This window comes from Centropristis striata, chromosome 9 (genome assembly GCF_030273125.1).
Source record: "Centropristis striata isolate RG_2023a ecotype Rhode Island chromosome 9, C.striata_1.0, whole genome shotgun sequence".
Classification (NCBI taxonomy): domain Eukaryota; kingdom Metazoa; phylum Chordata; class Actinopteri; order Perciformes; family Serranidae; genus Centropristis; species Centropristis striata.
The window spans coordinates 24662840-24690406 of record NC_081525.1 but is presented as its reverse complement, the minus strand read 5'-3'; the positions used below and the strand labels follow the sequence as shown (position 1 = coordinate 24690406).

The 27567-nt window shown below is 37.8% G+C and overlaps 1 protein-coding gene across 2 annotated transcripts; it reads right to left on the bottom strand.

The window, feature by feature from the left end:
• Positions 1–1239: 1239 nt before the first annotated feature.
• On the bottom strand, positions 1240–27567 carry acsbg2 (acyl-CoA synthetase bubblegum family member 2). Of its 2 annotated transcripts, none has more exons than XM_059341653.1 (15): positions 27482–27567; positions 16982–17117; positions 16075–16196; positions 13684–13955; positions 11707–11795; positions 10313–10433; positions 9463–9543; positions 9232–9381; positions 7955–8131; positions 6783–6964; positions 5812–6054; positions 5481–5698; positions 5148–5287; positions 3665–3911; positions 1240–2765 (listed from the first exon to the last, which is right to left on the bottom strand). In XM_059341653.1, exons 2-15 carry the CDS (start codon positions 17092–17094, stop codon positions 2647–2649), a joined length of 2274 nt encoding a protein of 757 aa, XP_059197636.1. In that variant the 5' UTR covers positions 17095–17117; positions 27482–27567; the 3' UTR covers positions 1240–2646. The 2 variants fall into 2 exon arrangements, with proteins under 2 accessions (XP_059197636.1, XP_059197635.1); XM_059341652.1 differs by lacking the exon at positions 27482–27567 and adding an exon at positions 21946–22097.

Here is a 27567-nt window from a genome sequence, read left to right as displayed (position 1 = left end):
AAACTAAAACATTTCTAAAGAAATTTTGATTGTGTGCTTGCCTCTGGACCGTCATTCTCGTGGCTTAAATCAGCAGTTAAACAGGGACTCTGTCCTGAGTTCACAGACACCTCAAACAAGTATCTAGGACAAACGGTTCATTAGTTAATAAAGGGGGCGTGGCTAATCAAAAGGGGCGGGACTTTATGAAATATTGTTATGTAGAACTGGTCAGTGATGAACCATCATCATGCATGACAAGTTTGAGGCAGATTGGACAATGTATGGTCAAGTTATAAGTTCTCGTGTTTTATGAAAAAACACCATGTCTGTTGAGTTAGAGCAGTACGGCTCGAAAAAACAATATGCGCCCGCGGATGTTTGATTTGCGATCGCGCGGGTCTCATTACAAGTGCGCGATTTTTGTCAGTGTTCTAATCCCATACCACTTGCTGTTAATGTGAGAATTCTGTCTGATGCAGGCCTATGTTATGCTGTGCGTTGACACCTTATCTACCGTTGAATACTGTAAGAAATAAAGCACGAAAATGTGCAATCAGCACTTGTAGGAAGGTGGGTGGCACTGCATTTCTGTGTCATGTGCTATAGTTGAGCCGCAAATATAACGACCACCCATGTCCGACTGGTCCCTCCTCCGCCCTACATCATCATAAACAACACAACGCAGAGTTCCAGGGTGTGGAGAGGCCCATCCCACACATGGGCTGGGTTACAAATACAAATGCTTTGGTAGTTAGTTGGTGCATGTTGGTGGCGCTTCGGTGCGTCCTACGCCCAAACTATAAGTCTGACAGCTTTACCAGATGATTGTGAGTGAGAGGACAAATTTGCCTACGTTTCTATGTATTAATTATTTCTGTAGAGTGAAATTTGCAGCCTGGAGCGCAGTTTTCAAATGTATTTTTTGACAATTTCTTCTCTCCCTCTACACTCTGCTTGATGACATCACCACTCTAGACTCTCCATAGGGTTACATTGGGGGGATTTTTTGATGTGTTTTTGCCCAATAATTTGAAAACCATTTGTCGAAACCCTTAGAAAAGCATATCACACTTGTCATGGGCGAGCCGGTCGGTTTGATACCTTTTTTGTGTATGTGTGGCCAAAACTCTGGGAGGAGTAGTCGACCGAAAAATGACACGGAAGAATAAGAAATAAGCCCGGTGAATAGTAGTTAGTGTGCTTTTGCAAGCAAGCACACAAAATGAAACTTACAAGCAAGAGACAGAACAGTTCAGCTTCAGCTTAATCAACTTTTATTCCGTAACACATCAAACACACAAACATTCATGTCAGTAGACAGAAACAGGCTTCCTTTTTCTCCTGCAGCTTCATGCAGATGTCAATCTTTAAACCCTGATATTGTTCACAACAACAACAATAACAGTTCGTTCAGGTCGGGTGAATCCAGGCTCGCTGAATCACCGTCATTTCCTTGATTTCTTGATACACAAACATTGAAATTGCTCTGCTTTGTTTCCCCTGAACTTCAGTTTTCTTTGAGCGAATCAGAACCACCAAACCCCCTTCACTTGAATGCTACAAATACGTACAATATGTTCATTATATAAATATACACAATAACCATGTACAAGATCAGCTCTTTGGAGTGCAACACGCTCTCTGTGCGTCATTTTCAAACTTCCTTTTCTTTGAAGATGTGTGAAATGTCTCCAAGGAGGCTAAAGACATGTAGCCTCCGGGTCAAAACCTCGAGCATTTGAACATTTATATGTGTGATGCATTAACAGACCAGTTGATATATTCGCCATAAAGCTACATATAATTAAGTTATGTACAATCCCCCCCCCCCCATCATGTTTGAGCACAAAAAAATGATGCATGAGATTTCTGGGCTGCAAAAAACTGTAAAGTAAAAACAAGTGATGATGAAGGCAGAACATATTTACAATAATGCACAAAAATCACAGCAGGTCTGCACACAGAAGGCTGTTGGGAGACAATTCAACAGAACCAGGCAGGTGTGTAATGGTCTGCATTACGATTACAAAAGGCAAGAGATATGGCTTCAATTACGCATTTTTACAGCATGAAAAATGATATTTGGATGCTCCGTCATTAGATAAATTTCAACACACCTTTCAAACTGCAACTACGTTTGCAGAAAACATCTGACTTATTGAAACATGTACAAAATAAATGTTTTATTTTCAAACCCAGCTGACAAAAACAAGAAAAATAAAGCACCAAATACATGTAAAAGGCCAGTTAACATTTGGATATGATTGGTGAATTACAAATCTCTCCTAGAAATGTTTCTTCATTTGATGAAGCTCATTTGGCCCATGTAAACTTTGGCAAAACCCAAAATAAATTAAAAGAAAAATACAAAATTACTTCTTACATACAGCTGCTGCTACTTCATCTATCCGATATTACTGTTCCTCCCAGTAATCCAAATAAATAGTTGACTTCAGCTTATTGATAACATCTTCAAAATCATAAAGCTATTTTACAATGGCTTCTTATTTCTGCTTCCTTTTTGTACAACATCCACACAAATGTAAACCAGCACAGAACGACCAAAACGTAAGGCAATCAAAACATTTTTTCACAAGAGAGAAAATGGTTGTTGGATGAAGGATGTGGGGCGACTCCCCGTGCATGTGGAGGAGGAGCAGCTCTTTATTTGGCAGGCAGCGGGGCGTCTGGAGTTGTTGGAGTCGCCAGCTCCTTATAAAAGTTCTCAATCTGCTCTTTGTACATCTTCAGCACCACTGGCCGCTTCAGCTTCATGGTCGGGCCTGAGGAATGAGTAGAGAATTCATATCGTTAAAACACTTTGAAGAAAGACGTGGCTTCTTAAAACTAGTTCAAACTATGCAAGATAATTTAGTCTAAATGCAGTTGCTTTGTCCTGTAGAGCTCCTAACCGCCGCCAGAGGGCGTTGTTTCTGAGGTTTAACTTTAAATTCAGATCAAATAATTAAAGGTGAAATGTAAATCACTACATTTACTCAAGTACTATACTTAAGTTTACATTTGAAATATCTGTACTTTACAGAAGTATTTCCTTCTCTTTTTTCTACTTTAAACATCTACTCCACTACATCTCAGGGGGAAATATTGAAGTTTTTACTGCACTACATTTGTCTGACAGTTTTAACTTTTCAGATTACAATTTTTCATTCCCTTCATGTCCATGTTTGTGATAAACCCAAGGACAGTGTTCCTTCGTCTTTTTTCTTTATTGTTAAATGCAATTTTTGCTTATTTTTAAAGCTGCAACTTCTTAATACCAATTACAATTGTGAATTAATTTTGTCCATAAAAAGTCAGCAAAAAAATATTATATTAAAATGATATCTAAGCGATGTGTTAAAAATGGCTTGTTCTTTTCCAAAACTAGAGATATTCTGAGTATAATTACATCACATCTTCACATTAGAGAGACTGGAATTTGAGGAAATGTTTAGGTTTTTTGCACATAAAATGGCTTAATTATTCATTAAGTCATTTTAAATTAATACTTAATTTTTAAAAAACGTGCACCATGTGACACTCAATCTAAAAAGGCTGATGACTCTGAGTTACCTAATGCCCTTTCCTTACATACGTGTCTTAGGAAACAATTAGACTCTACATTATGAACTCCACACATTGGAGGCTTAAGATGTATGAAATGACAGTCAGCTGAACTCACCCAGTTCTCCTCCTGTGACGGAGAAATCCTGATCCAGAATGATCCACTTCTGGATGCGCTGAGCGTTGGAGTTTGCCTTCTCATTGACTTGGTTGATTCCCTCCTGGATGGCCGTGTGGACCGCCCGGTCTCGGCCTCCTGCGATCTCAGAGACTCGAGTGGAGTTGCTGCCCAGCTTCTTACAGAGCTCAACAGCTTCTGGTGTCAGCTCGTCCTCTGGGTCTCCTGACTCTGTGTTTACCTGGCACTAAAGAGAAAGACATATAAAAGGTTACATTTTATTGCATAATATTTAAATTTTCTTTTTTTATGCAGCTGAAAGCATTAAGACATTTCAAATTACAGTTTTCATTACATCCACTTGATGGCAGCATGTAAAAAGAAATGTCACTTTCCACTTACTGTTGCTCTTTTATTTTTTTTTATCAGTTAAGACGCAAATATAGACTCTGAGATTAGATAAAAAGGCATATAGATAAGATGTTTACAAGGTTCAGATAAGGACACAGTGTTGCATCTTCAGCCTGCATCTGATATCCTTCACTGTGTTCAACAGCCTGTGTTATCTGCACTGGTAGAGTTTCCCTGCTCATTATGGTGCCTAGCTGTCCTCTATTTCAACTGTGATTTAAGTGCACAAACATAATCAGTCGACATAAGGTGCCAGATTTATAAATGACACAAAAAAACAACATGCATATGCCAAGTTTTCCACATAACTGGACATGAAATGCAAGTTGAGAGCCATAAGCCCCATTTAGGTTGTTTGAAAATTGACATTCAGTGAAGATGGGAGTCTACAGTGTCCTGCAAAATGTCAAAGGTGTGTTTATAAACTTGACTTTAAATTAGTTGTGATGATTTTGATCATTGTATTTACAACCAAGTTTAAATTTTCCCTGTCAATGATAATTTTGTCCTGAATTGTGGAGCACTATGCAAAGTCTGTTTCTGTTTCCGTATGATCTATATAAATTAATATTAGCATATTTTGACGTGATAAACATGTCGCACGCCTGCATTTAACAGTAATATATTCCTATAAAGCTGTTTACATGGCTGATGAAAATAAATATTCTACTTTTTTTTAGGGCAAAAAACTGCATATTTTGTGCATGTAAATGTAATTTATTTAAGATCACTCTAGAGGTGGACTGGGCATATTTTTCTGTTAACTAGAGATAAGTCTACACACCAATGTATTGCTAACTGTAGGAGTGAAGATTTATAAAACAAAAAATCATAAAGCTGCATGTACAACTGCTTCTATGATGATATATGCATATTTCTGTTTTTGCACAGACACACAGTTTTAGTCCTGAATCAGCAGCTTCATGCATCTTGCAGATCTTGAAGCTCAAAACAACCTCAAATATACTGTATGTTCAATGGAGCATTATCTAATGTGCTGACTATTTTTTTCCAGTCTTTTGCATGCTCTTTAATCCTTTTCCAGGTCCAGGTCTCAGTTTCTCAGACTCACCTTAATGGTGAGCAGCATAGACAGAAACTTCCTCTTGTCTCCGATCAGCATGGCGTTGCTAATCAGCGGCACAGCCTCCTTCACCGCATCCTCGATGGGAACAGGAGGGATGTTCTCCCCTCCTGCTGTGATGATCAGCTCTAAAAATCAAACACAAAGACACACACGGGTTAAGCAGCAGACACGCTTAACTGATCGCTGATAAAGAAAAATGTTCCTTAAGCTTACAGAGAATCAATCTCCTGTAACTGGACATTTTTTAAAGGAGAATTCAGTACAAATCCACCTATTTTGAGTGTTATTGAGCTCTACAAAGGAATATAAATAAAGTACCTTTGATTCTTCCGGTGATGAAGAGGAATCCCTTCTCGTCGTGTTTGCCCAGGTCACCTGAGTGCAGCCAGCCCTCTGCATCCAGAGCCTCCTCCGTCTTGTCAGGCATGTTGAGGTAACCCATGAAGACGTGACGTCCCCAGAAGCAAATTTCACCGTTTCCCTCGTTGTCTGGGTTGTGCAGCTTCGTCTTGCACCCTGGGATCTCTATACCACAACTGCAGGACAAAACAACATGTTTATACTTCACCATCAAGCACGTCTGCTCTGATTTGTCAATGCCAAAGAAATTCAAATGTCAAATCAGACTGAAGTAAAAAGAAAAATGTACCTGGTGAGCTTGAAGGCATTGGGGATGGAGACTGTGTGAGGTCCGGTGCTCTCGCTCATGCCGTACAGCTCGTACAGCGGGATGTCCAGGCTGAGGAAGAACTCCAGGGTGTCTTTGGTGATGGGAGCGGCGCCGGTGTAGCACTTGTTGCAGCGGTCCAGGCCCAGAGCCTTACGCACCTTTTTGAACACAAGCTTTTTGGCCAGCTGATAGCTGAGTGGTGTGCGACCGGCTGCTCCGCTTCTGAGGAGAGACAAAAAAAACAGCAAGTGTGAGTGTCAGCCAGTCTGAAATATCTCAACAACTACTGCATCAATGGCTATGAAATCTTGTACGGACATTTCTGTGCTTGAGAGGATTAACCCTGCTGACTGTAATGATCCCCTGACTTTTCCTCCAGCGCCACCATGAGGTTGACATTTGTGAATTTGAGGAAAATATCTCAACAATTATTGGACGGATTGCCATAAAATTTGGTGCAGGAGTTCATGTTCCCTTGAGGATGAATTGTAATAACTTTGGTGATCCTTTCCCTTTCCATACAGTGCCATAATGAGGCCAAAAAAATCAATTTACCCTTCTGTTTACTGGTCTTCTCCTATTTGAACTTTCTAGAAGGGAGTAGCAACAATAATCTATAAAAGAACTGTTTATGAGCATGAGTATAATCTGACAGTAAAAAAAAGTGCAGAGCTGCACTGGAGACTCCTAAAGCTGGTTGGGTAATGACTCGAGGCTAACATAAATCCAGCATCCAACACATAGGAACATTGGTTAAGCATGTGTCATTTCTGGTTATCTCGGCATCCAGAGAGTCTCATTTCCTGTAATTACATTATAAGAGGGAAGTAAAAACTTACCAAAAATAACATTTTGGTAAAAAAAAGGCAAAAGCAAAGCATGGAAACAGGAACTGCGAGTGACTTGAGCTTAAGTCTAAATAAAGTTGTAATTTCATAACGTGCACGTACTGGTTCATCTTGGTCAGATTAGTTTGCAGGCCGACATCTTTGGCCCAGGCGGCAATTTTCCTGCGTACAGTTGTAGACTTGGCCCCGACCGATTTCATCTTCTCCTGCATCTTCTCCCAGACACGTGGGACGCCCATGAAGGCCGTGGGACGTACTTCCTTCAAAGTGTTTACCAGAGAGCCCTGATTATAAAGAAAGAAAGAGTGTTAAAGACAAATATCACGTGCAGTTTACAGCTCGCATGGCATGTAAATGAGCAGAAAAATTATAATCTGCCTTCACAACGAAAACTTTTACATGAAAAAGAAAAAGGAGCTTCTTCATATCCATTTATCTCACTCTGGTGTATCCGCCCTCAGGAAATCCCTTTAGCTGTTACTGGAACTGTTAATCTGCGCCTCCTACTTATATTACACACTCGTGTCAATGAATCTGTCGGGGTGATGGCGATTACTATGAAATGAAAGAAGCCCTTGGAAGGAAAGACTAACGAGCTCAGCGGACTAAACGTGGTTTTTACACCAAAATCTTGTAATTGCCATGAAAGGGCATGTTATGAAATACTCCTTTTTACAAATATTACAGAGAAACAGTTGTTGGCAATAAAAATTCTTAGCTCCCTCCAACAATACTTCAATAATTACTTTAAATAATTTGCTTAAAATGTTTAAATCCAAGGCATAAAATAAACAAATAAAGAAGTAATAAAATCTAAACAAATCACATTAAAATTAAATGGAATTTTAAGTGTATCCTGTTTAACTTTTGAGGAACAGAGGTAAATATGTTAATAATAAAGTTGAGGCTTAGGTATAAAATATAAGTTGGGGCAAAAATTAACTTAAAGTAAAATATTAAGACAATTTTTCCACCATTTTTGCTCTAGTTCTCTACAAAACATAGTTTTTAGCCATTTCTTGTGAAGAAATACGTATTTTTCTAGAGATATAAAGAGATTAAAAAAGAATTCACAATTCATTATTATGTATATTATTATTGCAATTATTAACTAAATATATCAAAGATCTACTGCATTAAATGAGTATAATTGTGACAGCTGCAGATCTTTTCAGATTGTTTGTTAAATCAATGTAAATAAGTAAATAATGTGCCATAAATTTTATGTGTTTGTATGCATTATTCAACACGTATGAAGACGTCTGATGTCTCACCTTCAGTGCATCCGGCTGAGCGAAGTGTGTTGCCCCTCCGACCTTCATGGTGCACCAGATGTCGACCATCTGAGCAGCGATGTGGCTGAGCGGCAGGTAGCTGACCACGCACTCCTGAAACTGAGTGGCGTCTGACAGACGCACGTGACGGCTGGTGGAGAGCGCGGTCCATGTTATCTGAAGAGGAGAGAAGAATACAGTTAATATGAGGTTTCTGGATTGTTTTATGTTTGGGAGGTCACATAGAGACAGGGAATGTTTATGACAACAGTGTTTTACACCTCCTATAAGTGAACTTTGACAAGAATAAGTTTTAATTGTTTTAGACAGCCAGGTGCCAAGTTCATCAGACTACAGCCAGTGGTGGAAGAGCTACTCAGATCTTTTACTTATATCAAAATCTTTAGTATAATGACATGTGAACCAGCATCAAAATATACTAGAAAGTACTTCAAAAAGTTCTTATACAGAATTTCTTTTTACAGAAGTATAAAATCAATGTTGCTAGAAACCTTAATGTAAGTTAAGTTGTAACTTTAAACTTAAAAAGTTTCATGATTTGTTTTATTTAATCAATTTATTTAAATAACAAGTAAACATTTAGGTCTTGTTTTTATTTTTTCCCCCTTATTTAAATTTTTTAAAGTCCAATCCCATGTCTTTTACATAATCTGCTTCATATCTGTGTACACACACAAATATATTTTTTGTCTTTCACATGAATGGAAATGAGCATTGACACAAAAATATACTTAATGGATAATCCTCTTTGGCTCAATAAAAATATTTATAAAGAAGAACCACTTGTGTTGCAGTTAGGTGGGACTAGTTAAAATTACTTAATATATTGTTAGGTAGTTTAACTGATGATAATATCATAATTTGATTTATATTCTCTAATAATAACCTTAATCTGCAAAACAGCTAAAGCTATCAAATAAATGTAATGTAGCAAAAAGTACAATATTTCCCTCTGAGATGTAGTAGAATAGACGTAAAATGGAAAAACAAATACCGGAAAATTGTACTTAAGTACAGTTCTTGAGGAAATGCATTTAGCAACATTCTATCTATTCACGTGGATGTCTTCAACACATGCTGATAGGAGGAGTCATTTTAATTATTTGAGGTATTTTGCTAAGCCATACCTGAATAGAAACCTGCTGAACAAGCAGTGTGAGTTTAGTGCTTTGTAAATTCACTATAAAGTACATTCCATCAGCCACTTCTGCACCCATTATGAAACAGGTGTTTCAGGAGGCCAACTTGTCACTCACATTATCGTGGCTGAGCATGACTCCTTTGGGCTGGCCCGTGGTCCCTGAGGTGTAGATGAGCGTGCAGCATTGGTTGGGTTTCTGGCTGGAGATGATCGCATCGAGGGGTGCGTCGGGCTCGTCGCGTCCGAGCTCCATGAACTCCGACCACTGCAGTACACACACAATACCGCTTAGATGATGCATCCTGTACTAAATACATGTCTTCATGTGTTCAGATTGTGTACTCACTGTGTACAGGTTTGGTCTCTTCTCTTTTAGTGCATCTTTGTACTGGATAATGGCTTTCAAGTGTGGCAGCTTGTCTTCGACCTGTAAACAAACAGAATACAATTAGATAAGTACATAAATACAGCCAACAAGACGATGTGGGTAATTTCTACACTACTGGCTTTAATATTTAATTATTTAAAGTCAACACAAATACTGCATTGATCAGGGGCTTATTAAACAGTCAGTGTTAAAACCAAAATTAAAATGCATATATCTCTATCTATATAGTTGTGTCCCAAATCCATGCTAATTGTAGTAATTACCATATACCATACTAATTATAAACAGGTTTTTAGTATGAAGTGTGTACACACTAAGAGACGACACAGGAAGGGCTCTGGTAAGAACGCAGGCAACCTGTTTGCAAGGACTCCTCAGAGTCTTGTTAGTCAAAATTTGCATGTATGTGAGTGAGGTTCATTCGATAGGTACAGCTGTACTGCTCTGCATGATTGAAGGCAGAAAGTGTGAAAGTCTACATATAAAAGTATGTATTTCACACACTGACATTTGTTAATATCATGATACTGAACACTAATATTGTGCAGCCCTTAGATCTATACAAAGGGAATAGAAAAGTTGCAATGCAAAGTTGCAAAAAGCATTTCTCCTTTTGGCACTCGATCTCCTTTCATTTCAGAAATATGCCACCAAGTCATGTTTCTTTGTATCTTTAATTATGGTTAACACAATAATAAATGGAGGCAACAAAATGGAGCAAAGTAAAAACCCACTTGCTTGTAACTTAACCTTCCCCTTTTCATGCTTTCCTATTCATAACTTTAATTCATAGTTGGCTCATTCTCACCTGGAGGATCTTCTGCAGCTGTTTGTGATTCTCCACCACAATGATATTGGCCTTGCAGTTTTCTGCTACATACTGGCATGCCTCAGGAGAGTTGGTAGTGTAGATGCCAACAGCAAACCCACTGCAGCAGGCAAAAAGACAGGCAGACTTTTTATTCAGATGAAACTCTGCTTTTGTGAAATTATGGAAAATCTTACATGTCTCAAAATCATCCTAAATGCATCTGTGCTGGGTTATTTTTGACAGATCTCTAGTAGAGTAGTTTATACTGATTAACATTCATCAGCAGAAGAAGTGTTTGTCTCGTGTTTATTTAACGGTACTGCTCCAAGCGAGATGGGACGATAGAAACTGCCTGACCTGGCAGCATTGTTTGGCTCTCCAGTAGCATGACTTTCAGTTAACTTCAGACTACTACCAAGCTCATAAACTAAACCTATGATCTGGGTCATCAGGACAAGTTTGACAAGTAAAACATAGTTTCACTACAGTCTTGCTTTCATGCGTCAGCACGCAGCACACAGCAGGCGTGGGAACGTGGGGAACCTGAAAACAGTATCAGTGTAATGCAGTTTTAGGAGAACCTAAAGTGCTGTAGTGATCTTCTGTAAAACCAACTCATTTTCCTCAGTCCACTTTTGTAATCAGCCCTCTGGGAAATGCAGTAAGTAGCTGGGCGGAGGGTGTGAAAAATCCCCATTGCCCTTTCACAGATGCTCAGTTGAAACCAATCAATGAATTCAGCTCAAAATAAAATGTTTTTTGGTTTCTCCGATGGAGTCAATTTCTCGGTCCCTTTTAGCTGAATGAAGGTTTGATTTGCAGAAGACAGGCTCCATCCAACCTTACTTGTATCTAGAGCTCGACATGCAGAATGGGCTACGTAGTTTGTTTTGCATTTTGTTCCTAAATGCAAGTGTTATTTTTCCTGATACCAGCTGTGTTTTACTTCAGTGACTTTAATCTCTTGTCCCCTTTGTAAAAGGGCATTATAGTGTGTTTGTCTGCAGTTCATAAGCTTCCTGATAGACAATATGCTATAATCTATTAATCACTTTGTCTTTCAGCATCGAAACTGCATGCTGAGCTGAATGACAACAGAAGGTTACGATCTAGCTAGCTCACATTTCAAGTCTTGGATCACACCACTCAGGTATGAAAGACATGCACACGTAACATACATAACGACTCACAATTAAAGGTGGAGTCTGCGATTCTGGACAAGGATCAATAAATATTTTTAGCCAACCAAACAAGTTGGCGAAGATAATATAAACAATGTTGTTTATGTTTCAGTACTATCGTAGTGTGGCTCCGTTCCTCGTAAGCGAGAGCGTAGAAAGTAATTAGTGTTGTGAATCTTTGACAAACTCGGAGAAAAAGATGAAACTCACCCTGCCAGAATCGCTGCAATATCAGAGATGAACCACTCAGCGGAGTTGAAGCCCAGGATGCCAACACCGTGGTATCGCTCCAAACCAAGCTGTAGAAGAACAAAACGTACTTTGAGCATAAATGAAGTAACACTTTGTTGAAGGTTTTAGGATTAACATTGGTATCATATCCTGCAAATACATTTAATTTATTTATATTCTAGGCTCTTTTCATTTTATTTTAAAAATATTTTGGGGGGCAGTTTTTGCAGAGAAATTGAAAAAAAATGTAAACATTAACATAAAATAGTCAGGGAAAATGTTTTATTTAAATAACATAATATAATATATAAATTAAATAATACAACAAATAAATTAAATAATTAATAAACTTCTTTTAAAAATATGCAAAAAAATAAACATTTAAAATAAAATAATAAACATATATAAATATAAATCAAAGAAAATAATAATAATGGTAAATGCCCCCCCCCCTTATTTTTTTAAGACAGCTTGGATAAATAAAGGGTTAGGAGGTGCTGTTGTGTAGGTGAAGCCTTTCTGACAGTAAATGTCGATATAGTTTATTGTTTTGAGGTGAAACTTTACACTGTCCTCCGCAGGTTTTGAACAAAAAATTTTTATTCTTTCCTCATTTAAGGTTATATCATCATAGATGCACTGAAATATGTTTAAAACAAAGTTTGTCCTTATTCTTGAAAGACTTGGAGACAGTTTTGAACCGCCTGCAGCACATCAGCTGATAGACAGACGAATCAGTGCTCAGGGTGGCCGAAGGCACATTGCCACAGCAGCTGTTACTATGGAAACATACACAGCAGAATGTACACAAGCGACTGCCACAACAAGAACCGATACGACAAGCTTTTTTAAATAACTCAAAAGGTCATTGTAATAAAATGCAGAGTTTGAAGCACGACAAACTGAACCTGAACATTGACATATGCAACGTGATTTTCTGAGCACAGTGAGACACGTGTATGTCTTTATGACTCTCTGCTGAGTCTACGTGCTGACTTACTGTGTTGAGTTTCACAACAATACAATAATGTGCTCTGTCCTGTACGAACAGTGAGCCGCCTCACTCACATTTCACCCCGACTCCTTTGTGATGCGGCGTGTGTTGTCTAGACTCGTTTCAACAACAGCGACAACAGAAGTCGATTGTTCAAAACTAAATAGAAATCTAAGACCTTTTTATACTAGAGGAGAAATGTTGCCCAGGGTGAATAGAAACAAAAGGGAGCAAACACTTTGTAGATAATTCTCTCCTCACCTTTAATGTAGGATAAAGACGTGTAATTGAGAACTTTTATATATTATGAAATGAGGGAATTTCTTTAATTGAGCAACACTGATTTTTCCAGCACTAGACTGGAATGCTAAATCGTTCTGGGTTTCGTTAACACTAACTAACTGTACTGAAATAGTACACTTACACACATATAAATTAATCTGTACTATAAGAAACACATTTACCACCAGCCACTGTGTGTTTAGGCATTTCTATATAATTTTGTAAAAAAATGTCTATTGTGATTTCCCAGATTCCAATGCAACATTTTCCCATATTTTATTTTTTATTTTCTCTGCTTGACTGTTTAAGTTTGTGCGGGTCGGAATTAAGCCATTCAATGCTCTTGTTAAAGCTACCAGACTCCCTTGACAAAAACAGTAATTTTACCTTGCAGAACATGGGAGTTGCTGTTCTACTGCTGCCTCGAACAGTTAGTTCTATGTGACTTTGGTCATTTCAAACAAACCCTTTAAAAGTCACACAATAATACAAATAAACTAACAGATGAGGGCGGTTCTGTGAGGTAACATGAAAATTTGGCTCCATTGACAAAAACCATGGGCATGAATTTCTCCCAAAGATGATTGCAATGATGTAATAAGAGTAGTTGTACTGCTCTAACCATATAGATGTTACTTTGATCCTTTTATAAAAGTAAAGTCAATAAATACAAAAACTACCTTAAGGAAGCTCTTGGCAGCAGTGCGGCAGGTCTGGTAGTATTCTTTGTAGTTGATGCTCTTCTGCTGCTCTCCTTCCTTCCAGCTCAGAGCTGTGTAGTCCCCAAAGCGCTCCACGGCTGAGGTGAACATCTGGTTGATGGTCAGAGGGGTCTCAGCAGCCAGACCAGAATCCCCTATCCTCAGTTTCACCTCAGCATCACCCTGTGACGTCCACAGGCCGGGCTCCCCTGCTGCTGGTACCGCCAGGGAGTTTGGACGCTGAGAGTTCACTGGAAGGAAAAGACAACCAGAAAAATAAGCTTGTTTGTTAAGAGATTAAAATTTTTTCTGAGAAATATTCAGAGCTAAACTTTCTGCTTGTTCCCTTAATCTTCATTAGTTGATCATCACTTCAGTTTGGCTGGATGTAGTTTCCTTTGAAACAGTAAAGTCAGTATTATCTGACCATTAAACCAAACCAATGGGCTGCTTTGGAGAAAGAAATGTTCTCACATGAAACACATTTTTATCCAATTTGTCATATAAATAGTTTTTAAGTGCATTTAAAACCACTCTAAATTAAGTGTTTTGTCATTGTTAGTATAAATGACATACATGTTTCCATCAAAATTTATGATAGATGGAACGCATTAAGAACATCTTCAATTATTTAAAATTATTGTTAAAGAAGAAAACAACATGGGGTTTAATACTCTGTTAACACGCAGCAAAGTAATTTTTGAGAATCAATTAAAAAAATATGAATCAGGTTCAACTTGCTTAAAAGTGAAAATAAAAAACACCAACAGTAAAGTAAAACCCCCTAATTTGAGCAACAACTTCCTGGTTCAACTTTGGGTCACTGTAGAAGCCACAGTTGTGCAGTGAGAGACTCTCAGCAACTTTTTTTTAGTTCTGAAACTCTGTTTCTCTCTTGAAATAAAGTGGTTCAGAACATGATCATCTTGCAGCCGTGTTTCTTCCCCGGCTTGACCTATTTGTTGCAATGTCAGACCATTCAGAGACCTCAACATAACTTTAGTTACTGAAATAATATTGTTTGCGATACAGCAGATGGCCTGAGCTACAAAAATAAAATCCAGATTGCAGTAAACAGCAGATTATTTTTAATCACTGATTAAAAAAGCATCTTGTGAATCTACACTCGATAAGAAAAGTGTGTCATGACCCAACAGCAGCAGGATGTTTTCAATATCACAATGGTGTCATTTTGCAGACGGATAATCTAAATGATGGTGGTATATGACCAAACACTAACAGCTGGTTATCAGGAGCAGATAAGAGGGCAGGAGGAATCTTTTCTTATGGACTCAGCAGCAGACATGTAGAGTCATAGTTCAAGATAAGCTTTGAGATTAACAGAAAAGATGATTTCAGTGTATAAACTTATGAAACCAAAGCAATATACTAAGATTCTGCACTGCCTTTATTTTAATGATAATTATGAAATTACCCGTAACATCATAGTCAAAGTGAAACCAATATAATATCATGGAATAAGAAGTGCATATGCCAGGGTTTCTCCCTCAGTGACTCAGACAGGAAGGAATGTCACAGTGCGGACTGGAAAAAGTCGGCCGGAAAAGGGAAGTTGAGTTTGTTCTGCCAAAGAATGTGGAGTCCGCTCACTTTAGCTTGGCCCACTTCCTCAGGGATAAAGGTCAGAGAAAAAACAAGTTCACTAATGCTGACTTCAGCGATCAGAGCCAACACAGAGACTGCATCCAACTTAGAATATAGCCCTTTGGTGTTTCTGTAATAGAGTCGCAAAGTGTCTGAAAATCTATGGTAAATTTTGTGAAAATTTCCAAGGGAAGGTTTTGAATTTAGTATTTTTTGCATAATTTTAATATTTAAAATTGAAATCTCGCCTTGTACAGGTGCATCTCAATACAATAAAATATCATGGAAAAGTCCATTTCCAGTAGTTCAAGTCAAATAGCCCCGACCAAGTATTGAGTGCATATAGATGGATATACTTTTCAGAGGCAAACATTTCCATATTAAACATACTTTTAAAAATTGGTCTTTTATAATATTTTTTTTTTTTTGAGACACCGAATTTTAGGTCTTCATTAAATATAAGCCATAATCACTAAATTAGAAGAAATTAAATAAATTAAGCCATGACATGTTTCATTCTGTGTTTAATGGGTCTATATGTGTTATTTCCACTTTTTGAATCTAATTACTTACATAAATAAACTTTTCTATGATATTCTAATTTATTGAGATGCACCTGTATATCACCAGAATTTTACAACCCTTCTCTGTATATTGCTTATCAAAATTTTAACCGGCTGCACCTCTCTCTCGAGTGTTAGAGTTCAGGGAGGGACAAGGAAAGAGTAAACACATGAAAGTTAAACTCTGGTGGCTTTTCTTCACCTGTTTGCGTGTTTGAGGTCTTTTCAGCAGGGACCTCTGTAGTCTTGGTGCGGCTGACGACTTCATCATGTGCACCAATCTCCTCTTCCCTTTCCCCCGCAGACTCTTCCTCTGAAGACTCACTGTAGACAGGGAAAGGAAAGTACATGTTACTAAACACAGGAGAGTGGACTCAGGGGAAAACCAGAGGCCGAAATCTGAAATTGCTCTGAGTCATGCGAGGAAAACTGACTTCGAACACACGCATCATCATCATCACCCTGAGAGTAGAGATTAAACCTTCATGTCAACTGTATAAATACTCACAATAATAGTCTCAAGTAAAGTTTATATTATTATTGCATTAAATAAAGCTTCAAAAGGGATAAAACCACTATGATTACTTTGACAGGAATGTAATCCCAGACACAATGAGACTACACGATTACTGACATTATGTGAATTACCGCTGAAGCTCAACATGGGTGGTAAATTTGGCTTTCTTCTGCGTCTCAAATCTGATAAGATGCTTGTGCAAAAAGCATCATCAACTAGTGATCAAGCTAGTGGTTTTGCAGTCCCTGACACCTCACTCCAAACTTCCCAACATTTTCAGCTCATGATCCTTTAAAACAAATGCATAAACAACTCAAACTCTCACCAACATATTTCTGTGAGCAGCTCAGGCAAAGGTTGATTTTAACATTCTGAAATTGGTTCATTGGAATCATTTTAGAGGTTGAAAGAGAGTTAAGCACAAAAATTAACAACTTTAAAATATAAACAGGAATAACTTAACAGAAACATGTGTTTGTTCTTTGTCTCTAACTTGTTCATTGTTTGACCCTTCAGATTCGTCTTCTAACAATCAATTTGGGAACTGAGGCTCTTGAGACAGTGGTGTCAAGTTGTGTTTGTGTGGACGTACTTTGCTGTATCCACGATGCCATCATCAAGGGAGGCTGCGCTGTCTCCTACACTGCACGAGGACTCCAGGAAGCCGCCTGCTCTGGGAGGCTCCATCACCACGGCTTCGGACATGGCGGTGGGCTCACACACGGTCACTGGGAGGGGAGAGGAGTGGGAGGGCTCGTTAGCTAAACTGTATATTTTACAAACACATCACACACAAGCATCCGCAACAAGTAATGTCTTGTCATAGATGACTAGACATAAGCCATATGTACATAAGCAATGGAGTGTAAACATATCCCAATACTCGTTCAGGCAGAAGAGCAAAAACTGTTTCACAAAAACCCTCCTCAGGAACAGAACGACCTTTAGAACTTTTAAATAATGCCCATATCGAGGGCTATTCATTCTGAGCTATGAAATGGTGGTTTTATTTAATATAGGGCTTCAACTCAGACTTATTTTCACTATCAATGAGTCCATTGATTTATTTTCTCAATGATAAAACCTAAGGATGCACTGATCTGACACTGACATCAGGCAAATACTGACTTGAATAATAAAAAAATAAATAAAAATGAGCAGATCTATTTAATTAAATTCTATGTTTATATAGGTTATGTACTGGAATTTTATTTACTGTTAAACTTATGCTGCATTTACACTTCAGTGAATTTATATCCATGTATTAATTTTTTGCATTTTTTTTGTTTAATGTTTAAGTCAAGCTGAATGTTGCTTACACATAAAAGAATGATCCTAGAAACTTCCACACAGTGAGCTAAACAGTTCGTTAATGTAAAAACCCATACTGACCGATACCCAAAGCCTAGGTGTCAGTATCTGGACAGAAAAAGTTGGATCAGTACGGTCCTACAAAAACCCAAAATACAGTCTTCAAATGCCTTCTTTTATCCAACCAAAAGCGTAAAACCTAAATATATGCAGTTTACATTGGTAGAAAACAGTAAAGAAAGTAAATGTCTGTCACCAGAAGACAATTATCAAAATAGCTGCTGACAAATTTTCAATCAACTTTTAGCTCTGATTTAATACACTGAGTTACAATTTGTTTTGGCAGATTTTTGCTAATTCATTGTTTGTATAATGGTGAATCCTCTTTGTGGCATGCATCCAAATCTTCTGAGAAAAACTGATTCATTATATCTATAATGTCACTAGATTCAGAGGATAATACAACTAGAACCTAAAATATTTGTCTGCATCCTACTGAATAATATGCTCCTGAAACATTAGTTTTCGATTGAAAATACTGTAAGAATTTACAACTGGGGTCATTATTTTAGGGTTAGGGTGCCTTTTTCTTGATGTGAAAAAAAGACACACACACACTTTGGAGAAGGTAACTTATGACTTAAAAAGAAACAAAAATAGCTCCTTTGGTCTAATTGTGAGAGCGTAACACCAATGTGTGAGAGCCGGCAGCTTCTAGTACTCACAAGACTCACACCTGAGTGTTGTTGGCAGCAGGTCACAGGACTTTTTCTAGCAGTTGTAGTCAAGCTTACATTTACATGCCAATTCTTGTTTTAGATTCTAGATATTGACGACATGTAGTGACTGAATTCATACAGAAAGAGGAGGAGCTGACATATGCACAAATGCATATCAAGCTGACATTTTATCAGCCTTTATGGCTGACTTTATGAGCAGATAAACAAACTTTGTATTTGTGTATTCTACGACTGCTCTGTTGACAAAATTTGGTTGTATGGCAACAGCGTGGGGAACATATGGAGCTGGCAAAGTGGAAAGTCTTGCCAAAGATAACATTGTCTTGCTGCTAATAATGGATTGCCTTTTTTATTGCTCGGCTTGGTCAACAAAACACCAATGTTTCCAGATTGCTCCACCTTCAAAATCCAATAAGGGCATATTAATAAACTATATCTCTCTCTACATCTGAGGGCATAAATGCCATGGAGGACCTGACTTTTAAGGAGGTTATATTTTTGGTTTCAGTTTGTATTTTCCCTCAGGATTACGGAAAAACTACTGGCCCAGTTTTCATGGAGCTTGTTGGAAGGACCTGAATCACAGGGTGGATACACAATTTTTATTTTTTTACATTGCGAGATTAGGCCTTGGCTGAGGTCTGCGCTCTCTCAGTGCCCTTCTCTTTTTCTCCCGTATTAGTAATCGTAAACCCATTTCAAAAGTGTTCGAGGGATAATCGTTTTCTGCCATTACCTCATCACAGGAAACAACATCAAAGCCTCCTAAACAATGAAACCATCACCACTACCGTGAAACCCACACCTCCATGACGCTCCCGCTCATTCAAGCCCCTCTGTTCAGTAAATCACAAGTCCGAGCTGCTGCCACTGCCGGACTGTTTATTTAAGGGGGCTGAAAACACATACCAGCGGCTTCGTCTGCCTATTGTGGCAGCAGCCTATCATGACTCGCCTGTCATGGACAATTGGGCTCCAGAGAGGTCAGAGAGCAGGAACGAAAATATTTTCCATCAGGCAGTCAAACCACGCCTTCAAATACATAACAACAATAACTGATAAAATGGCATTCTCCATGTGTGAGTAAAATGAGATGAACAAAGTTGCCAGCATTCCTGAAATTCTGGACTTTGAGGAATCAGCAGCCATCGCCACAAACCATCATCACGTATTGTAAAAGGAAAATCAATTCTGTAAAGTCATGTGGCACGCAGCCAGCTGACCCCAAGGAGTCTTTGTTAATGAGTCCTGAAGGTCTCTCAGCCAAGGAGACAGATGTGACAGGGTGATCTCACCACTGCCATTTTATTTTCCTTCCAATACAGCTTCAGATTCATCAAGGACACAGCTGTTAGTGCATTTTTGTGTCCAGCAGTAAGAAAGGGAGGTATGTTGAGAGTGGTTGCAGGCAGTTATGGAGTGGGCTGGGGTGTGGTTTGGGCAGACATCTTTAAAATATCTACCCCCCTCCTCCTCTTATGCTCTGTCATTGTTGTGGTCTTCAACCCGCGGGGGGGGGGGGTGAAGGGATGGGAAGAGTGAGGGGTGCGACACTGATGTTGAGAAAGGGTTCAGTCACTTGTAACATCAATCTAGATGAACATAACGTCAAACATCACACTGCAAATAACCCAAGGCTATTTCTTGCTAACCCCCTTTTCCTTCCCTCTCAACACTGTGTCCATTTAAGTCTGATGAGCTTTCATCACATGACCTCGTCACATTTAGATCACGATTTAAAACTTGAGATGCATTCTTGTGATTTAGCTCTGGTGTGATGACCATCTGCTTTTCGTCAGGCATTGACAAGTACCTTACAACATCAAGCATTTGTCATCAAGGGTTATCCACAATTTGCCCAAAAATAAACCCTGACTGCTGTGGTGGACTATCACTTTCAGATTTATCAGAACACATTTCCCCTAATGCTGCGGTTCCCTGAAATACCCCATGGGATATGTTTGTGGGCTTCCCCTTCACTTTAATAGTTTTGTCTATTAAATTTCAGTAAACAAAAATTAAATTGGGCTGAACAGTTTGGAAAAAAATCTAAATTATTTTGACTGTGAATAAATATTGGGCCTCCTGTGATTTGAATATTCTACGGATTTTGATATAATTTTGATTTGTGTTAAAATAACCCAGTTTCCTACAACCCAAAGTGGTGTAGTCTAGTTTTGCTGGATCATAGTCAACAGAAACTAAAAGATATCTGATAGAGAAGAGAGAAAACCAGCAAATCTTCCCATTGAAGAAGCTGAAAAAAGCAAATGTTTTGCCTCAAACAAATAGTTGTTGATTCAAATTAACTACCTAATCATTTCAACCCTTTGATATTCCTTTTAACACCAGGTAGACATTCTTTCATCCTTTCTTGCCTGGTTTTGTTAAGTTTCTTCATCATGTGCCAGCACAGTTAATGCCCAGGATGAATTATCTGATTTAGCACTGCGCAAACTGACATCATTATTGCAACTGCAGTACACAATCAGGAGAGGATTATAAATGTAGAGCAGAGTCTGCGTAACAACAGCTGTTCCATCCAGAAAGGGAAAATGCAACAGTTGGAAAGATAACACTTTACATGCTGATTAATGTAGATTTTTCTTCTTAATATAGAAAGCAGACAACTATCACAACCCCATCCTCAGCCAAAACCATGAATCCTAACAAGGGGCTCTCCCCAACACAATACCAACATGCCTCCAAACTTCAGTTAGGTTAATCCCCGTCAAACAGCTCAAATAAACCCCCACCCCTCCCTTCTGTTTTGTCTTTCTCTTACAATGCAAACTCTCCCCTTGTCCAAGACAACAGCCACTAGACTGTCTCAACCTAATGCTGCCGCCCAAAACAAGAGAAGAAGAGAGATGAACTGGGTTTCTATCAGTACATCCTCTGAATGATCTGCATCCTCGGCCAGCTGCTGTCTCTGAACAGTCCCCAGGAGATCGCTTTATGACTGGGCGTAATCTTCAGCATCCTCACTATACAGATAACATGTCAAGCTTTTTGATCAAATATTTGTAAGCTATTGCAGACATTTAAAAAAAAGAAAGGGTGGAAAGTCCTCCCTGTGACATTACTTGACATCTGGCAAATTCACACAGACCGGCTGCTTGGGTTACACCCTTTTATATAGAGCAGATGACCACATGTTATAGAGAGCTTTACGTTTCACCTCTACTTAAAAAAATTATATATTGTATTAGTATGTGACATCTGTGCTCAAATCAGGCTTAAAATTAGGCTATTTAATTAAAACTGTAAAGGGAACGGTTAAGCCAAATGTTAACAAGGGAAAGCAGATATTATGTAGCATACAACCAGAGGATAAAACTGCTCTTAATTCATATAAAATCTGTAGTATCATACACATAAAAGAAAGCTTTTTGCTTAATAGCGGTTTCTTTCCAAAACTGATCAGTCTGAGAGACAGTTGGAGTCCAAGGTAAGAGGAACACCTCAACTGTGTTAAATAAAACATTTAAATTGAGGTACTTACATTGCATTGCTGACAATTAATTTTTCCCGGTTTGAATTTCTGTTTTTCTCTGAGATCGTCCACTCTTCCTTTTTCCTCTTTCAGTAAAATGCTTTTTGCCGCTAAACACTCACACAAATACGCCAGCAGCCCAGTGTTTCTACAACTTGAGAAGCATATCATTCATTTTCAAACACCAGCCGGCTCAATTGGTCCCTCCCCCTAAAAAACCCCACCCAGACCAGACCAGCCAGCTTCCTCCAGACACACTCCCCCCTCCTCTTCCATCCCAAACCAACCTGATTGGTTAAAACTGCTCACACCACAAGATCCGTGCTCCATATACGGCCACGCAAGCCATGAATAAGGTGGGGGAAGTGTCTCTGAGGGGACACACACACACACACACACACACACACACACACACACACACACACACACACACACACACACACACACACACACACACACACACACACACACACACACACACACACACACACACACACACACACACACACACACACACACACACACACACACACACACACACACACACACACACACACACACACACACACACCAGATGATGCTGTGAAACTCACACACCATCCCCCTACTGAGATATTGCACACACACATTCAAAAGACACGTTGCAGTGCTGCTGGGTTACTATCGGACAAACTGGAAGCAAAGGTTTCTGAGGCCAGATCACCTTTGTAGCTGTGACTTTATGACTTTCCACTTACTGAAATTATTCTTGTGCACAATGCACACATCCGCCCACATCCTGTGACCTACATTAATAATCATCTTCCTCCTTATTCTTATCTTCCTTTATTTTCGGCCATTTTCAACATTTTAAAGATGTAAATAATGATTATTTTCATTGTTAAATCATCTGCATATTGTTTTTTTTAAACCAATCAACTCATAATTTTGTCTTGAAGAATGTGCAAAAATATCCATCTTAGTTTCTAAGAGTTCAAGGTGGCATCTTTAAACTGCTTGTTTTATCCAACCAACTGTGCAAAACTTAAATAATACTCAATTTACAGTTACATAAAACGGACAAAAGCAGCAAATTGTTATACTGGAGAAGCTGGAAAAAGCAAATGTTGCGCCTTTTTTTTAAAAACAATTATTAATTGTTTTTCCACTCTTCCAAACCTTTGAAACAGCTGTGGTGGAATTCACTATTTTCTTCCACCACATCTATTTCACAGCTTGCCTCACAAATTAAAATATAAAATGTAAATGCACAATACATGCAATGAGCTCATAAAATATGATGCAGTGTGATAGATTAAATTAGACAGCTGTATAATTAGAGGTGAAAAGGTTAATAAATTAGTTGATTAACAGAATATACATTCATTCATATAGCAGCTATTTGGTGAATTGTTTTTGGACGATTCTCAAGCAACATATCATGTTTCCAGCTTTTTAAATGTGAGGTTTTTTTCTGTTTCTTCTTGTCTTAAATCATGCTAAACTGAATGATTGGGAGATTTGGGCTTGTATAAATAAAGTTACATATTAGGTCAACCAACTACAGCAGCATTCATGTATTAGTGATGATAACCTAATGATATAATATTTAATAATGTAACAATCACAGGGGCCATTAACTGTATTGAGTACTTTTGATACTATAAGTGCAATTTGCTAATTTAACTTAAATTATTTTACTTGCACTTGTAACATTTTCACATGGGTTCAAAGCTTCTAATAAATGAATAAAAACCTTGCTTACTGCATTGTATTATTTTTAGATTTACCTAAACAACTAAGAAACCACCACTGATGGACTGAATTTCTCAACACTCTGACACCATTTCTCATAACATTGTTTGCAAACCTAATTTTAGCCCTCTTGTTGAAAATAAAAGCTGTCAATTATCCAATTATTCAGCTTGACAAGCCAATCCTGTTCTTCTAGTTCTTTTAAGACATAACCTGATATACAGGGTGCTAAAACAAAGACAACCGCTCTAGGGAAGAACAAGTGAATAAGGAGGAACTCAACTTAAAACATACCAAAAAATGTTTGCTCTTGGCAAATACTTAACTTCTCTACAACTATGACAATAAAGGAGTGACAATGTACAATGCAAAACAGGTCATGACCCACTGTAAACGTGCCTGCCTCTGAGAAGTGTGGGTGGAGACTCACACCTATGAAGACATTTTGTTTCTACACTTTTAACTCTGTGGGTCACCACAAATGAGAATAAATAGACATTGATGATTTACACAGAAAAAAAAATGAATGAAGCAAATACTCAGCAACACTAGTAGTTGAAAAATAACCAGACAGAAGGGAATTTCCTTCACACTATTTCCCCTAAACTCCCACCTCCACTGTTCAATATGTCAAGTGGAACAGACAGAAAGAACATTTGCTCCTCAAATCTGCATTTAATCTCACAAGAAAATATCCACAAACATAATATATATATATATATATATATATATATATATATATATATATTATTTTTATTTACTGCTACTTTAAAATACTTTATTCTATTTTATTATTTTATAATCATTTCGTTATCTGAATGTATGGATGGGACTACACCTTAATTTCATTGTCCAGTCCTGTATTGTATAGAGAAAATTAAAGCTTAACGTTGAACCTTCAGATGTCTAGAAACACATTAACATACACTTTGCAATGAAAAAAATGTGTCTCTGTGTGCACAACATCAGTTTATTAAGTGTTATTTGAAGATCTTTTTTTTTTTTCTTCATGTGGCACACTTTTTAATATCAGTCTAAAAATTATCCCACGTGTTTTGATGCTCACATCACTACTATATAGAAAGATCAGTCTCAGCCAATTGCCATGAGAGACGAAAACGCAGATCCACCACACCACAGCATCACATGACATGCAGAGCCGGCTGATCTGGTGTACTCATGCGCAAACGCTGAAATGCTGCAGGATGTGTTTAGTGCTGATGCACCCTGCACTGACTGAGGTTACTGTCGGTCAGTGACTTCCTCTCTCATCCCACACTCTGCTGACGCAGTGCTGTGGAGTGACTTTCCCTGTTTAATCAAATATCAAACTCCACTGATAAAAAATTGAACATTTACACTACTACCAGACATATAAGAGATACGGAGGGATTTCTTATCAGTCTCGAACATTAAACCGTCCCTGTGTTATTTGTTCATGATTACATGTACAAAATAGTGTGATTTCACATAAGAAATACCACAACCAAGATTATGTCCCCGAGCACTGAAGTAAATTGACAAGGATGTGTGATTTGAAGTGGTGGAAAAAGATTTATCATCTATGCTCCTTATCTACTATACATATATACTTATTTGCAGCAAAATGTATTTAAATGACAAAAAATGGCTTCTTTTCAGTGTTTTATAATAAGTCATTTTATAGCCTATTACTGGATTATTTAATTAATGCCAGAGCATTTTAAGAGCATGTTGATGTTATCATATGTTACAACAAATTTTGCTGCTAATTGTGTTTTATATACGGTTTGGTGATTTAATTCATATAAAGCACCACATTGATCATGTGTTTTGAATGTAAAATCATGTGTAAAGTTACTAGTCGAGCAAGTAGTAGAGGGACTATTAGTTATTAGTTATTAGAGTATAATACGGTAAATGATGCTTGGGGTGATTTAGAAATGATACAATAAAATGTTCTATCCTCTATCACCTACAGATGGCTCAAACGTGAGAGCGAAAAGTGTGGGACTACTTCTACAACGATGGTGATGTAGTTGACAATGTAATACATTGTACAAACCAGGCATATGTATAATGATGTTTATTTTCTTGTTGTTTCTGTGTATTTAAGAAAGCAACCTTCTGTCCTTTGCATAGTCATATAGGTGCAGAATTGGTGCACAATCCACAGAAATGAATCATATCAGCTGCCATATAGGTAATCTGGTCAATCTTTCCCCCTTTAAATTGGTATCTGTATCTGTCTCAAAAATCCCATATTGGTCAGGCTCTAGTAACTTCAAACTTACATGTTAAATATATTGGAGTAGAAGGCATAAAGAAGCAGTAAATAAAAAATATTCAAGTCCAGTAATTGAGTAAATGTACTTGTAAATGTAAAACCACAACAAATGTATTTAAAGATATAACAATAGTAAGACTGCATCCTTTCAAAATCTGTGAAGATATTTCTGACAAAATCCATTTATCTTTTACTTTATGCACACTTGAAATGCCATATTTTGATGCAGTTGTATGCCGTGTGTGACGTTTTGTGACACTAATAATGGGGAATGCCACTAAAGTCTGTATCCAGATGTTAAATATTCAACTGCCACCAAGGATCAAGATAGCGACAGCTGGAAAATGGCTGACACTGCAGTTGTGTCAGTTATAGTCTGCCAACATGCTTATAATGAAATCTGACACTTCAAATCAGACACACAAATAAACTTAAACAAATACAGATATCTAATATTTATTCTGACAAAGTATAAATAAATAAATAAAGTTTAGATAAATACATTTATAAACAACAAAATAAATATTTAGATAAATTAATAAAATATTCATCCTCAAAGAAATAAATGCATATATACAGGAGACAAACTTACTTGGACAGTCGAATTTCAAAGGATTATACAGACATGGAAAAAAAATATTAGACCATTGTTTTCTTCAATTTCTTGGCATTTTCCATGGTTTTCTTGATATTGATTTAGGTTATTAAGAAAACCATTGAAAAATGCTAGATATCATCTCTTAAATTAAACTCTAATGGACAATTTTTTGTTGTTGTAATTATCATTATATTTGTCCAAATAAATAATCCAAATAAAATCAAGAAATTGAAGAAACAAGGGTGGTCTAATAATTTTTTCCATGACTGTAGTGTTAGCGTCCAAAAAACTACCAAATAAAACTACAGCTCCCAGAAGGCTTTGGCAGCGTGCTAAAGGCAAAGGCTCATGGGACATGTTGTTGCTGAGTGCTAGCCAAATAATATAATTTGCATTGGGAAGAATGAGATGTTCAAATTAAACTATCCAGTACATACCCATTTAGCATAGTTTATGAGCAGGAAACATCATACTATTTTTGGGTTTTAAAGATTTAAAGATGACAACCAAGTGAGTTTGGGGCTAACGTTAGTGGAGCCGATGCTAGCTAACCAAGGGGCGGGGTTTCCTCTCTGGAGACCCGCCGTTGGTGCAGCTGCTGCGGCGTTGCTATTGGATGTGTCCCGGCTGGTTATGTTTCCCGGTTTTAAACAAAAATGGCTAACATTTCATGTAGAAAACGAACGGGAGAAAGTGATATTAGTTGTTAGTCGTTGAAACGTTAAACTCCCCTGTGATGATAAGCAAGATGTGACACTTTAAATTCAAGTTAAACGGCTTCGCGGTGGTACACCTTAAGTTTAGCTTAGTATATATTTTTTTACAGTTTTAATCAGAACTCTAGTAACTGTAACTGCCACACACAAATAATACCTCAACAGATGAAGTCAACAATACTGATGCTAATAAGATAAATGGTAATAATACCTGAAAGTAGGATTACTTACCAAGAGAAGAGGCTCTTTGGTGTTAATAGACTGCTTGTGAGTGTCAGAGCAACTTGTGAGTGCTTCTCCTACTGGCAGACTCTGCA

Excerpts from the sequence above, each read along its gene's own strand:
- acsbg2 (XM_059341652.1), bottom strand. Across the intron at positions 5,288-5,480 it reads CATCACCGGAAGAATCAAAG|AGCTGATCATCACAGCAGGA; the intron begins GTACTTTATTTA and ends TTTGATTTTTAG. Across the intron at positions 3,912-5,147 it reads CTATGCTGCTCACCATTAAG|TGCCAGGTAAACACAGAGTC; the intron begins GTGAGTCTGAGA and ends CTTTCTCTTTAG.